General features: G+C 38.1%; 1 protein-coding gene across 3 annotated transcripts in view; it reads right to left on the minus strand.

The window, feature by feature from the left end:
• gabbr1b (gamma-aminobutyric acid (GABA) B receptor, 1b) overlaps positions 1-16,478 on the minus strand; it is a 282,328-nt gene that overhangs the window by 120,118 nt on the left and 145,732 nt on the right. For all 3 annotated transcript variants that reach the window (XM_049475291.1, XM_022683111.2, XM_022683110.2), the window contains exon 7: positions 6,025-6,185. In XM_049475291.1, the coding sequence (XP_049331248.1) occupies positions 6,025-6,185 (161 nt within the window). The remainder of the gene's footprint in view (positions 1-6,024; positions 6,186-16,478) is intronic.

Raw genomic sequence — 16,478 nt, forward strand, 5'->3', positions numbered from 1 at the left:
ACACAGGAACACTCACATGAACTGACTTGGACCCTTGGGCTGTAGGTGTCTGTGTGACGACTCGGGCTGCTGAAGACTGCACGGGGACTTGACCTAATTTCACCGCAGCGTATTCAGGTTCCGGGGTGGCAGTAGCAGTACAGTGTAGCGCCGTTGTCATGGGAACCCCGGAGCGAAGATCTGCTGCCGCTACGGGTGACTGGAAGCGCTGCTCGGCGGCCGCCGTGGAAGCTGGGTCTACAGCCGTAGAAGATGCGAGCGCCGTAGCAGCCAGAGAAACTTGACCCGTGGAATCAGGAGATGCTAACTGCGTTAGCCGCGTAGCCGTGGGGAAGCCTCGAGCTGCAGCCGCCGGAGGAGCTAGCTGGTTAGCCTCAGAAGCTAGCTGCGGAGACGACGAGGTGGAGCGCGCCCTGGGAGGCGGGTGGAGGATAGCCTCCGCAAGCGGCGGCAAGCGGGCTCTCGTCGGAGGGTAGAACTCGTCCTCCGAACTGGACGCGGCTGCGAGGAGGTCCACGTAATCCCAGAAATAGTCCTCACAGTCCGCGTTTCTGCCCGCCTTGCCTACCTCGCGGTTCGGAGCGAGGCCGATGGCCCCAACCGTTAGCCCCCCCCCAAGAAAATCCTCCGATTTTTGGGACCTCTTAGAACGCCCAGCCCGAGGCCTTCTCCGGCCTCGAGGCCTCGGATTTTCCTGCGCCGAGGTCCCAAAGGGGGCATGACGGATGGCCAGCCCGGATCCAACCCAAGGGTTTCCCGAATAAACGTCCATGGCGGTCGGTCTTTCTGTAACGCGAGATGAGACGGGAGGCGGACGTTTAAACGGGTAAGACATGACTTTTAATAAATAACAAATAAACAAATAAACAAACAAGGGAATAACGAATAAATATATGTACATAAACAAACAGGGAAAACAAACAAAGAGCTAAACTAAACAGACAAGTACAAAACAGGGCTAGGGATATATATACAGGGAATAATACGTAAATATATACAAGATACACAAAGGAAACAAACAGGAACCAAACGTGACTAGAATATAAACAAGAGCGAGAAACTACAAACAACCAAAGAACGAGAACTAGAGCAATAACGTAAACGTGGCGAGACAGACAACAGGGGAAGGTGCAAAGACCGACAGCAAACATAGATTAACAAGTACTATTTATACTAAACATGAAACACAGAACACCTGGGAAGGGGCGGAGTTACAAATTAGACACACGTAATGGAAAAGTACAAGAGAAACACACTAGGAAACGGGGAAGACACCAGAAAACATAGCGAGGGCGTAACACCGGCATGTGTGTCGCTTCAGTAACATGTGTTCACATTATATATCTCAGCAATAATGAATTGTGAAATGTGAATTTATAATGAGTTTGCAATGAAAACACAATAATATTATAATATTATATATATAATATTATAATATAATTATAATGAATAGCAAATCCAAGTTTCATGAATTGATGAATTTATGAAAAAAAAACATACCTGTACTTTTTCGTGCCACTGTATGTCTAGCCTAACAATATAATTATGCATTTAGAGTTCTTTTTTTTATTGCTTTTCCCCCTTTGTAATATTAAAAGAATTTGTCTATCAACTATGGTGTGAACTGATACTGACTCTCATATTAATGTATCTTGTGTGTATCTGGACTCCTATGAGAACCCTTATAGACAGCTATATATTATTTTATGCAGCTATATATATATATATATATATATATATATATATATATATATATATGACTGAAACATTGCATATTTTAAATATACAGAACTGTGCAGAGTGTATTAATGATTAATTATTCATTTGAGCCGTCATACATACATGTATCTTGGCTCTAGCCATTCCAGTGAAGACTAGCCAAGTGCAGCTGACTGCCCTTATTAAATTTATATGCCAGTACGGTTATGTGGTTGTGGTTAAGAGTATCAGTAAAAATATGGCAATGTATATCAATAATTATATAAACAACAATCAGCTAAACCAAGTAAACAAGTCTGACATAGTCTGTTAAGTCACAGACAAACATTGGAATGTACCTCATTTAGGTTTTTTATTTTTTTTTCCCTACATTTTAAACAAATACTGAATTCATCCAGACTATAATGGAGCACATAAGGAATCATGTAGCAAATTGATAAGTGTTAAACAAACCAAAATACTCTGTGAAGCATTTAGCTGTCTCTTATGTGAGGTGCTGTTAACTTGCGGTTTCACTTGCGGGAACAAAATCACAGAGTACCCCATAAAAGAGAAAATTACCCCAGGACCCCCTGAGAAACTAATCCCATACGGATAGGGCTTTAATGTATTTTATTTCTTTATTTAGTTGAGTAGTTCTTGCCATAATTTGAATTATATGTTTACTCAAATAGAGCTATTCACTGTATACTTCTTCACAACACATTAAGATAGCAAGAAATTCAAGTAATGAACTCTTGACAGGTTCAGCACAGCTGTTAACTGAAAGCTGATAATTCCAGGTGACTCTACCTCATAAAGCTGACTGAGAAAATCCAGCCAAAATGTGCAAAACTGTCATCAACATAAACAAGAGGTGCTACTAAAATCTAAAATATAAAACATATTCTGTTTTGTTCACTGACTAATCCCATATGTTTTTCTTCATAGTTTGGATGACTTCAGTATTAATCCACAATACAGAACACTTTAAAATAATGAAAAACACCGAATTCAAGGCGTGTCCAAACTTTTGCCTGGTACAGTACCTGATTGCATCAACACAGAGTTATACTGTATATCTTATATATGTACACTCAAATAATGCAAATAATAGCATCACAAAGACATTGTGATTCTTGTAAGCGATGTCTTTTTTTCAATAGACAGATTATTCATTAAACACACAATATAATCAGATGATTTGAAAAGCTTCCAGAAGTGCTTCTTCTATGGTTCCATTATAAAAAAGGCTTTAATTAAAGAGTATCTGCGATTGATACATTGCAAATTTAATCAAGCAGCATATGGAACCCTGCGCATGCTCTAAATTATTCATATGAGCCAACAAGTAAAGCCATAACTCAATGTGTCACCCCTCACACACGCAGGAACCGCTGCTGCGTCCACACTGCTCAAGCTAAGTCCAGTTTATCGGCTTTATTGACTGTATTAGTGTGTGTGTGTGTGTGGCTGCTTGAGTGTATCAGCAGCACACACAGCTATAAGCAGATTTCAACTGCACATCTAGAGATAACGGCATTTACACACATTCAACTACAGATATTGACACTGTATAAAACTGTACAAAAGTAAAAGAGTAAAAAATAGGCATCTCATAGCATGTTACTGTGTGTCTGCTTTAATGTGTTTAGTGTGGACACACATAAACACACATGTATATTAGTTTAAACTGCATGCTATTAAAGCACAGCCAAATGCTGCAGGTTAACTGTCTCACGCTGTATCATATATGTATATCATATTTCTCCATATTTTTTTATTACAATTTGGAGTATTTTATTTTTTAACCAGTCTCCTGATTAGATACTGTATTGTGCTGTAACGGCATTAAATCTAAAGATAATAGCATTTATGAACCTATAAGTATCAGCTAGTGACTATAAAGCTGGTTAAATGCATCAGTTCAAGTATATCATTGCTGTCCAATGAAAAACAAGTATGTCCATTTTTGTCGATTTTTAGTTTACTACATAATTTGAACACTATACAAACATTTCTGGATGAATGAACCAATAGAAATACTTCAAAATAACCTGAAATAAACTAGTTTTACATTTGACTTCCACTGAAAGTTAAAAAGGTTTTATCTCTCTCCTGTAAAGTTGATGTTTTGGAGATACTTGTTTTTTTTTTTTATTAGACAGCAACAATATGCATCATATCCACACACTGTTGACCAAAATCTGAAAACCTTGTATCTCCAAAATGACCATATTAAATAATGATGAAAACCCCTTGTAAAATTATTCCAGGGTTTGTATTCAACCTTTTTTTCCATTTATTAATTTAGTTTTTTCTTTCCTTAAAATGAAAACTATAAACGAAAAAAAAAATCACTCAGTACAAATATTATGTCACAAATGTTTAAATACCTAATTAAAAAAACAACAGCTCATCTATACAGTTTTATATATATTTTTAAACTAAAATGGCTGAGCTGGATGAATCGTAAAATGAAATAAAGCGGACTGCATCACACGGATCAGCGCACAGTGCATCGTATTAAATATTCATATAAGCCTGTAACATACTGAACTGTACATGCATGTGCCGTTACTCTATACATCCCAATGAAGCAGAACCAAGTGCAGCCACTGAATTTTACTGACTTGTATGCTTCATATACGTTTGTGCTTAAATGTATTAGCATACACGCATCATATATATGTATATTGTATGTTGCTACACAGTTTTAATACACTGCCTAATGGACAAAACATTCTTTAAAAGAAATATCAATCGAGTATTTCCATTAATAGTGTGTCTGTGCTTAATTTAAAGCATGGTTTAAAGCATGTATGTGTACCGTATCATTGGTGTCATGCAAATAACACTTTTTTAAAAAGAAAAATACTTTTAAAGCATTTGGAGTATTTCTATTTGTCAATTAATCATAAAATTCTGAAGCAATATAAAGAGCAAGTGCTCTCTCTATATATATATTTATATAGCTCTGGAAAAAAATAAGAGACCACTTATTGTTGATGTTTTTCCGTGATTTTACCAAATTGAAAACCTCTGGATTATAATCAAGAGGAAGCTAGATGATCCCAAGCCATCAAACCAAGCTGAACTGCTTAAATTTTGGCACCAGGAGTGGCATAAAGTTTTCCAAAAGCAGTGTGTAAGACTGGTGGAGGAGAACATGCCAAGATGCATGAAAACTGTGATTAAAAACCAGGGTTATTCCACCAAATATTGAACTCTTTAAACTTTATGAATATGAACTTGTTTCCTTTGCATTATTTGAGGTCTGAAAGCTCTGTATTCTTTTTGCTATTTCAGCCATTTCTCATTTTATGCAAATAATGCTCTAAATGACAATGTTTTTATTTGTAATTTGGGAGAAATGTTGTCTGTAGTTTATAGAATAAAACAGCAATGCTCATTTTATTTTAAACATAAACCTATAAATAGCAAAATCAGAGAAACTGATTTAGAAACTGAAGTGGTCTCTTAATTTTTTTCCAGAGCTGTATACATATATATATATATATATATATATATATATATATATATATATATATATATATTTCGAATTACTGTGTGTGTGCGCTTGACTTAACACTTGGTTTAAAGCATGTTTGTGTACCTTATCATTGATATCATGCAAATAACTCTCAGAAAACTATAAAATGGCAAGTTTCATAAAGAAAAAAGACTTTTTTACTCTTTTACTCTTTCTATTTGTCAATTTATCATAAAATACTGAAGCAATGTAAAAAGCAAGTGCTATATATAGATGTGAATATGTCAAAAGTTAAATATTATAGCGATTACAATACCAAAAAAATGTGAAACGACGATTTCAGGTTTTTGTATGAAAGCAAAAATTAAGCGCCCTGAAAGGGACTAATCTTTATTTTGACACAATGTAAAAAACAAGTGTCAGACTTTAATTAAAACATCCAAACATTCATGAAATCAGTTCAAAAATGATTAAAATTATGAATTATTTTGGGTTTTATTTTTGCAGGACATCAACAATATTCACCGTATCTATACTGCTTTGCTTTTCTAAACTTCTAAACAGAGATGGTACCATCACCTAGGAACACTTTGTGCTCTGTGTGAATATCTTATCTATATGAATAATGAATTCACATCAATCGACAAACATGTAATCAAGTAAACAAGTCTGAAACAGTGTGTACATCTTAATCACACACTTAATCTTTAAGCTTAATGTACTCCTGCACATTTAAACATAAACAGACATGTTCACACATGCACACATGTCTTTGTTTCATGCTGAGTGAATGCTGCGTGTTTAATGAAGCACGTACTGTACTCTTCACTCACCTGGCTGTCGTAGTGGATGAGCTCCAGCTCGTAGTCCGGGAGGATGTCCGTGCGCTTGTTCACCAATTCCAGGGCCATTTTGGCAGACGGTAGACACGCTTGACCGCCGGGCCACCCGCCACTCATGGGGAACAAGGCGCCAATGTAGAGCTTCTTCTTGCCTAGAGCCGGTGAGGAGCAGGACAACAGCAGAGTCAGTAGAGCGGCCACCAAGCGCCCAGAGCCGAAGCGGTGCGGGCAGTGGCTGGAAGCCATGGCTTGTAGAGAGCTTTAGTGGATGACCAGTCACTGAATGATAAGTGTCCACTTATTTTTGAAGGATGTTACACTGAATTTTAGTCCAAAAGTGGCTCAAACATCTCAAACGATGCAGAGTTTCTCCGAGGAGGAAAAGTCTGGAGTGGAAGTCGCACCACTTGACCAGCCTGCGCTTTCTGTACGGCACTCTGTGGAAGTGTTGCACATTTGTAGCCTCTTTTTTTATCTATTTCAAGCACTGGATCTCAATGGAGACAATGGAGGATATCTCCTAACTGCCACCTAACTGCCTAACATTGATTTACGCATGGAGCAGCCAGAGTTGAGGAGGAATTTACCAGAGGATAATGAGGTCAGTTAACACGAGCCGATGCCACAGAGTCACTTAACTGAATTTCAGAAGCTAATGTCAAAAATAGTGTCTAAATAGAGAGCAACAGTGCTTCCAATTAACTGAACGCCTACAAACGGACAGCTTTCGGCTGGGAAAGTGCTCAAAAACGTGTGTGGAAGTCGCTTTAGAGTCGCTTTTGAGAACAAAGTGAAGCTCAGATCTTATAAAAAAAAAACGAAGAGTAATGTAGAAGAAGTAAAAGTGCACTGCAAAGAAGAAGAAGAAGAAGAAGGCACTACTAACAACAAACCAAACCAAAAAGACGTCAAACCAGTAAAAGCACCAGTGTTCTCTAGTCTCTGGACGATGCAACGCTTATGCCTGGGATTCCCGCTGAGGACGCACGGCTACATACTCACAGCGCTCCTGAACCATCCCTGCCAACGAGCTCCTTTCAATCTCATTACCGTCAGTCACATTTTTGAGAAAGACCACCGCAGTGCGATACCATCCACTCCATCTATCCCCCCTCCACCAGTCACATTGCAAAGCCAATAAATAAAAAAAAAACAAAAAAGGAAGCAGGAGATTCAGGCAGGAGAGCTGAAGTGAGAGAGAGCGTGTCAGGAGCCAGGCTGTCTAATCCTCACAGCCTCAAAACAAAAGGAACGGCAAGAGAAAAACAGCAGAGAAAGAGAGAGAGAGAAACTGAGAGAGGGAGAGCGCAGCAGCAGAGGATTCGTGGGCTGCAGCGCGAGGAAAGACTGAGGGAGAAACAGAGTGTGCCAGGTTTAGAGAGAGAGAGCGAGAGGAGGGGAGAGCAAGAGAGGAGAGAGGGAGGAGGGAGAGATGAAGAGCAAGAGAGAAAGTGAGAAGAGGGAGGAGGGAATGAGTGAGATAGGAGGAGAGAGAGAGGAGGGAAAAAAAGAGTGAGAGGAGAGGTAGAGAAGCAGAGAGAGAAGTGGAGATCGAGCATCAGAGAAGATGGAGAGAAGAGACAGAAAGAAGTACAGAAAAGGGAAGAGAGCAGAACAAAAGAATGCAGGAGTCAGAGAGAAAGAAAGAGGACAGGAAGGAAGAAAGAGGAAAGAAAAGAAGGACAGAGAAACGAATGAGATATGAGACAAAAGAGAGATCAAGGGAGTAAGAAGAAAAAGGAAACGAGCCGATTAGAAAGAGGAAGAAAGAAAAGAGAGAAGAATAAAGGACAGAGATAGAGGGAAGAAAGAGAAAGAGGGAAACAACTAAAAGAAATAAGAACAGAACAAATTAAAACATAAGGGTAGAAAAGAAGGAGAGGGAGAGGAAGAAAAATGGGGGAGTCAGAGAGAAGGAAAGAGAAGAGGTAGAAAGAAGAAAAGAAAAGAAGGTCAGAGAAAAGAATGAGATATGAGACAAAAGAGAGTGAAAAACATGAGGTGAGAGAAAATAAAGGGACTAAAAAGGAAATGAGCCAAATGAAAAGAGAGACGAATAAAGAAGAGAGATCAAGGAAAGAGAGAAAGAGGGAAACAACTAAGAGAAATAAGGACAGAACAGAAAGAAAAAGAAGGATAGAAAAGACAGGGAATGTGGAGAGAAGAGAGATAAGTACAGAAAGAAAAGGAGAGCAGAACAGAAGAAGAGGGAGAGAAAGAAAAATGGGGGAGTCAGAGAGAAAGAAAGAGAATAGGAAGGAACAAAGAGGAAAAGAAAAGAAGAACAGAGAAAAGAATGAGATATGAGACAAAAGAGACTGAAATAGAGGAGAGGGAAGATAAAGGAAGTAAGAAGGAAATGAGACAATTGGAAAGAAGAAAAGTGAAAAGAATAAAGAATAGAGATAGAGGGAAGAGAGAAAAAGAGGTAAACAACTAAGAGAAATAAGGACAGAACAGAGAAAAATAAAAGCATAGAAAGACAGGAAATGTGGAGAGAAGGAGAGAAGAGAGAGAGGAAAAGAGGGAAAGAAAGACAAACAGAGGGCACAAGAGATAAAGGAGAGAGAGAAGGACACAAAAGGAAGAGAAAAGAGAAAGAGCAAAGGCTAAACCGACAGAGAGGGAGGAAAGAAAAGAAATAGGAATGAAGAACAAAAGTAAAATGAATAGATGGCAAGAGGAGAGAAGAAGAAGAGACAGAGAATAGAGAAAGAAGGAAAAGGTAGAAGGAAAGAGAGAAACAGGATGAGTGAAGGTGAGGAGAGAGGGAAAGAAGGGCAGAAGAAAGAGGGAGAAAATGAAAGAGACAAAGAAAGAAGAGAAAAAAAGAGAAAGAATGAAGGAGACAAAGAATTTAGAGAGAGAAAGAGATAAGAAGAAAGGTTATAGAGTATATGAAAGAGGGAGGGGAAAAGGAGAGGGATAAAGAAAGAAGAGATGAAGGGATAGAGTGAAGAGGGAGACAGCTAAAAGAAAAGATGAGATAGAAGAGAGAGAAAGCGAGGGAGCTGAAGGGAGATGAAGGGGAGGGATTGTGCTCTATTCCTCTCTGTTTCACAAACCACTTTGAATATGCAATCCTTTAACACAGCCACTCTCATTTATCTCTCCCCCCCACTGCTCCCTCGCTCCCTCCCTCCCTCTGTCCCTCGCTCCCTCCCTCTTCTCCTCTACCCCACTCATCACTCCATACACAACTCTAATACTAATAATCAACATTTCATTATGAAAGTGGGCTTTGAAACAAGTGAATACTAAAAAATCCCACCCTCTCTCTCTCTATCAATAATTTTCTCTCTCTCTCTCTCTCTCTCTCTCTCTCTCTCTGTCTCTCTCTCTATCACTTCCTAAAGTTACATTTAAAAGAGGAGGCTTTTAGTACCAAAATAACATCACATTTAAAGCACTGCAGATTTAAGTTTAAGTTAAGTTAAGATCTAGTTTAGGTTTAGTATTAAGATCTAGTTTAGGTTTAGTATTAAGATTTGGTTTAGGTTTAGTATTAAGATCTGGTTTAGGTTTAGTATTAAGATCTAGTTTAGGTTTAGTATTAAGATTTGGTTTAGGTTTAGTATTAAGATCTGGTTTAGGTTTAGTATTTAGATTTGATTTAGGTTTAGTTTTAAGATTTGGTTTAGGTTTAGTATTAAGATTTGGTTTAGGTTTAGTATTAAGATTTGGTTTAGGTTTAGTATTAAGATCTAGTTTAGGTTTAGTATTAAGATTTGGTTTAGGTTTAGTATTAAGATCTGGTTTAGGTTTAGTATTTAGATTTGATTTAGGTTTAGTTTTAAGATTTTGATTTAGGTTTAGTATTAAGATCTGGTTTAGTATTTAGATTTGATTTAGGTTTAGTATTAAGATTTGGTTTAGGTTTAGGATTAAGATTAAGTTAGATTAAGATTAAGTTAGATGTAGGATTAGGTTTAGGACTTGTGATACAGTTTGGCTTTTGGGATAAAGCTCGATTTAGGATTAGAATTAGTGCTTGGTTTATATTTTGGGTTAAAGTTAGGTTTAGTATTAGTATTAGGTTAAATAATGTAGCTGCAGTTACAGACAGGTTTTAATATTAGTTTATATTTTGAATAAGTATTAATATTAGAAAAATAATTAGAGTTAAGATTATAATTAGGTTTATAGGTTTTGGGTTAAAGTTGGGTCAGGTTTAGTAGAAATTTTAGTGTTAGGGTTAAAATTAGGGTTAGGGTTTGGGTTAGAATTCATTTTATCTTTGAGATGAAGTTGAGGTTAGGCTTAGGTTAAGTATTAACTGTAGGATTTGGGTTAAAGTTTAGGCTAGAATTAATTTTAGCATTAAGTTAGGGTTTGGGACAAAGTTAATATATCATACTGAATAATATGGAATGGTGTATTAAACATAAATCTGAATACAATATATATTTATATTTAATATCTCTTCATAACAGTCTTATCTTTTTCCCATTTCTCCCTTTGTTCCTTTACTTCTTTCTCTCTTCATGACATAGATTTCTTTCTTCCTCTCTTTCTTTCTCTACCTTTCTCCCACCTCCTTCTTTTTCCCTTTCATCTATTCCTCCATCTCCTTATACTTTTTTCCTCTCTGCCTCCTCCCTCTTTTAATAAATCTCTCTCTCCCTAACTGTCTTTGCTCTCTTCTTATTTCTTCTCCACTTTCTCCTTTTGTTTCTTTATCTCTTTCTCTCTTCATGACTTCCCACCCTCTGTTTCTTTCTCTACCTTTCTCTTACCTCCTTCTTTCTCCCTTTTATCTACTCCTCCATTCATTAATGTCTCCTCCCTTTTTCAATACCTCTCTCTCTCCCTAACTGTCTTTGCTCTCTTCTTATCTCTTCTCCCATCTCTCACTTTGTTTCTCTACCTCTTTCTCTCCTTATGACATAGGTTTCTTTTTCCCTTTTATCTATTGCTCCATCCGTTTATACGTTTCCTCTATCTCTGACCCTCTTTCCAAACATCTCCCTAACTCTCCTCTTTCTCCCTTTGTTTCTCTCCCTCTTTCTCTCTTTATTTCTCCTCCTATATATTTCTCTGTCTCACTCTCACACCTTATTTCTTAGGTTTTCTCTTCATTTCATTTCAATTTGGTTCTCTCTCTCATCCATCTCACTCTAATTTCAATCTTTCTCTCTCTCTCTCTGTCCTTCTTTCTTGCATGCACAAACAGGTGAAATCATTTCTCGTTCTCTCTCTCTCTCTCTATCTCTCTCTCTCTCTCTCCCTCTCTCTCTCTCTCTCTCTGTCTGTTGATCAGTGTCTGTCTTTAATCTGGAGGGATCATTAAGCAGGTTGGAGTGGCACACTGGCGGAGGCTAAAGCTAAACTCTGTTATGAATCACATTCTGTTTTTCTCTCTCTCCCACACACTCCTACACACACACACACACTCTCACACACACACACACACCATCGACACAATCTCTCCCGTCTCCTGTACAGAGCACATGTTAATCCTTGTGCATTGTGAACACACACAGCACACAGAAGATACGGCTGCTAATCCTGCTAAGAGATGTATGCTGTGTGTGCTGTGTGTGTGTCTTAAGTGCATCGTCAATAATATATCTGCAAAGCACAGAGCTGACACCGATCCTTCCCTCTCCACTCTTTCTCTTCTGCTCCCATTCCTTCTCTCTCTCTCTCTCTTTCTATCTTCCTCTTCTGCTCTCATTCTCTCTCTCTTTCTTTCTCTAAGAAAATTCAGAAGACAGTAAGATACATACAGAGAGAGAGAGAGAAAGAAAGAAGGATGAGAAAGAGAGACAGAGCATGCACAAAAGAAGGGAAAAGAGAGACTGATAGAGAGAGTGATGGTACGAGAGAAGGAGAAATGTTGAGTGAAAGATGGAGGGAGAGACTGACAGTGAAAGAGTGATGGAGGGAGAGAGAGAAAGACACTGACACAGAGGGAGTGATGGTGAAAGAGAGGGAGAAATGGATAGAGCACTCCTCCAACAGAGAGTAAAAGAGAGAGAGAGAAAGAGACATTGAGAGAAAGAACAAGCGATGGATAGAGAGAATGAGAGAGCACCTCAGAAAAATCAAGGAAGACAATAGGAAAACATAAAAACAAAGAGGGAGGTGGAGTTAAAGAAACAAAGATAGACATGTACCATCCAACAAGAGGAAGTGAGAGACAGTGAGAGCAGAGAAATCAACAGAGAGAGAGAGACAGAGGAAGAGTGAGGGTGTGAGAGTGCAAGAAAGGGAAACAGAGACAAAGAGAGAGGGAGGGAGGGAAGAAGAAGAAAGAGATAGCGAGAGAAAAGGGTCAGAGATAAGGAGTGTATAAGAGAGAGAGACTGTAAGACTATTCTTTCCTTAATCCTGAGCATCTTATTACATCTACCTCTTTATCTGTTTTTCAATCTCGCAGTGTCTCTCTCCCCCCCTCCAACCTCCTCATCCCTCGTTCTCTCACAATCATCTAAGCTTTACTCTAGCCCACTGGACTCATTATATACATGTATACAGTGGGACTGGGGGACTGTGATGGACTGTGAAGGAAGGAAGTATCCAAACCCAAGGACAACTCAAGCCAGACGCTGCCAGTCATGATCATTCCCACCTACTGAACTGTAGATCGAGGAATCCACTATCCGAAGTTTACCTTGCCTTGCCATGAGCACGTTGGTCACTGTTTAACCTCCCTTATTCCCAAGCCGTCCCCTGAGGTAACACATCACAATGAGTTTACATACTGCTGCCCCTAACTTTCGGCAAGTCAGTCTGTGACTTTCTTTCTCTATCTTTCTCCCACCTCCTTCTTTCTATCTTTCATCTATTCCTCCATCCGTTTACATTTTTTCAAAGTTTTTACAAAGCCCTTCCTACACTCTCTCTGCTCTCTTCTTATTTTTCTCCCCTCTCTCCCTTTGTTTTGTTCTTTCTTTCTTTCTTTCTTTTGAAATATTTGCATGTCATTTATCAACTTTTTGCTATGCTTCCTGTTTCTTTATATATAAATCATTGATACACATCTGCAGTAGCTGTTGGAAAGCTAGCAAAGCTGAAGCCTAGTTCCAGTTTATGCACCCATTGCAAAACAGCAAGAACAGCATGTGCTAACTGTGAAATGAAGGTGACCGCACACTAATGATAACAGAACTCTGTCCAGGACAATGAGGCTCATGAGAGAGAGCAGACTGCACTGAGTGAGCTCTCTTGAGAACACCCTGGATCCTTGCTCCATAAATTCTGCCCACATTTTGGTGCAAAGCTGATTAGCCATTCTGGACTTTACTTTAAACAACAGGGTCAATTCGTAAGAGGAGAAGAGCACTTTAGGTGAAGTGCTCTGCTGAAAAAGAAGTAGCTGGAGATATCTCAGTCCATCTCGCTCCCTCATTATGAACATGACTTGGGAATAGAGGCAGCAGGTATATAATATACATACAGTATCTACAATCCAGCAAAGACAGTATATACATTCTTATATATGCACTTTACTGGAAACTCCTGTAGCTCCACCTTAATGGTGTATAGTTAAGAAACGAGATTTCAGCTGGATATATTTTTGTCCCATTTTTTCCAAGTTTAGCAAGGCCAATTCTCCCACCCATTCAGCTGCTACTCAGCTGTATATCCCCCATCACAAGTGATGCCTCAACACAAGGAGGGTGAAGACTGGCACATGCCTCCTCCAATACATGTGAAGTCAGCCACTGCCTCTTTTCAAACTGCAGCATCACAGCGCGCTCGGAGGAAAGCGCAGCGACTCGGTTCTGATACATCAGCTCACAGATGCCTTGTGCTGATTGACATCACCCTATGAGTGATGAGGGAAAAGAGTGACATCTACCCACCCAGAGAGAGCAAGGCCAATTGTGATGGCTGATGGCAAGTTGCATGACCGGGATTCGAACCAGCAATCTCCCGATCATAGTGGCAGCACTTTAGACTGGACCACTCCGGCTGTAAAGGATACCAGCGCCACACAATATCCTGAACAACAAGATCTATGGTAAGAAACTGACCAATAGACAACCAGTGTCATGCATCATTCTATAGTCCTCATTATGCCCATATTTGGCACTCTGATCTCAAGATATCTATGTCTTTTGGTACAAATTAAAACTTGTATTTGTAATTTTTTTTTTTAATTTGTAATTTTGTAATTCATTTTTGTAAGTTTACAAAATTAGGCTATTACACTATTTTAGTTATTATCAGAAAGTATTATACTCTCTAAACAACGTTGCTTTTCAGATGTTTATTTAATAAAAATGTATTGCAAATGTATGTATCATTTTCTTTTCACTTCAGAATGACTTTGCTACTTTTTGTTGGTCTATCACAGAAAATCTCTATAAAGCACAATTAGGTTTGTGTAATGTGATAATTCAAGGGGTATAAATTACAGCAACAATTCTTTTGGGCTATTTCTCTACAAGGGGTGGGCGATATGGCTCTAAAACAATATCACGATATTTCAGGGTATTTTTGCGATAATGTTATACTTGGCGATATAGGAAACCAGAAAAAATATTTATTAATTTTAGGAATATAGTATAAGGGTATAACAGCATAAGCATAATGTGGCAAAATAGATAATATAGCATAAAATAATATAATGCAGCAAATAATATTGCAGAACATTTAGTGCATGCATATAAACTGCAAACTAAAACAATTGTACAAAAAATACTCCTAAAGCTTCACAGTAAATAATAGACTACTTTCTAGATAGAACGTTCCTACTATCACGATATGAATTTTTAATATCATGATATTTCTGTCATGATATATTGTATATGATACAATATTGCCCACCCCTAGTCTCTACCTGCTTTGTACATCTTGAGACAAAAATTGTGCATATTCTTCGCTCATTAGTCGACTTATCGTGACTCAGAATTCTACCAATGAAGTGTTGAGCTACTTTAAGCTTGTTTGTGGTTCAAAAATATAAATTTCTTTGCATGGGACATGCTATGCCCCTATCGCTAGCCTGTCAGGAACATTGGCTAAAAGCGCTGTATTTCAGAATGATGGGGCCCTATTCAAAAAAGGATAAACTCTTTATCATGTTTCACTACAACCCAAGTCCATTTCACACCGGAGTTCTCCTTTAAACTCAGTCAGGTTGGATAGAGAGCATCTGTGAAGAGCAGTTTTTTAAGTCTTGCCACAGATGCTCAATGGGGATGAAGTCTGGACTTCATCTAAACCATTCCACTGTAGCTCTGGCTGTATGTTTGGCTGGAAGGTCAGAAATCTCCATTCCAACAGTTTCTAACAGGTTTTCCTACAGGATCTTCCAATCAACTCTGAACAACAATAGTTCTGTAGTAATGCTATGCATCATTCTATAGTTTTCATTATGCTCATATATGGCAACCCCTGGTTAAAGAGCTAACCCAGTAACTTTTTTTGAGATATTTTTCCATATGAGATATTAACAGTAATTGACTAAGTGTTGCCACAGTTTTTAATGTTGCACATAAGTTTCATTTGCTTAATATTAGCATGAACATTGACTTAAACTCAGCTTAAACCTGGTCAGTTTGGTTGCTTGGACAAGGCCAAGCCACATAAAAAAAATCCACATACAAATCCAAGTGTAAACACACGTTTAAAACAGATACATATCTGTATTAACTGCTGCACAACAAGATCATTTGCATATTTCAGCCCATACAGCAAATCATATTTCAGTCTGACTTACTGAAGACGCATTTTGCTAACGATTGTAAATGCATGTGGCTACTAGTCACATCAAGTGACAAGGTGTAAAAGTGTCTTTACACTAGTGATTGTGCTACATTAACATTAACCCTTAGAACCCAAAATCGCACCTTGTGTTCTTAGCTTAATTACTCAGGAATCCCTTCACACATAAACATAATCCATATATGGTTAGAAAGGGCAGAACTTACTCTTTCTAAAAATAGCAATGACATCCCAGTGTGGTAAAAAATCTACAAGAAATTCATTGAGAAAAACGCTTAAAAAAGTGAGATCTCCTTCCCCAAGCAATATTATTTACCTTTAGTGCTTCAAACATATTTATATGATGTTTCAAACCAAATAATATCAGTAAATGACTCAAAAGTGTCCACAGAAAAAGTGTGAAACTAACTGCACTCAAACTAAAGCTAGGTATGTGTGCACTACTTTATATAGTTATTTTTTTCACTTGCACATTTTTGTACGTAGTTTTCTTTGTGTGTCCTGATCAAAATACTGAAAGGTATAGGCTGCCGAGTGTCAGGTGGTTTTTAATAATCTACATGTATCCAAGAGGTGTGATTATCAAGAAAAATAAATCTAGCTGATGCTCTCCATGTATTTTGTCAAAGTTATAAACCATGTAATTAACTACCATCAATATTCTTATGCTTCTAGACCAGTTCTAGAAAAATATAACAATTCTGATTCCTTTTACATTTTAAATGATTATATTTTTAAGCAGCCGTATGGCTTCTGGAGTAAAAGAG

Source organism: Astyanax mexicanus, chromosome 3 (genome assembly GCF_023375975.1).
Source record: "Astyanax mexicanus isolate ESR-SI-001 chromosome 3, AstMex3_surface, whole genome shotgun sequence".
NCBI classification, from domain to species: domain Eukaryota; kingdom Metazoa; phylum Chordata; class Actinopteri; order Characiformes; family Acestrorhamphidae; genus Astyanax; species Astyanax mexicanus.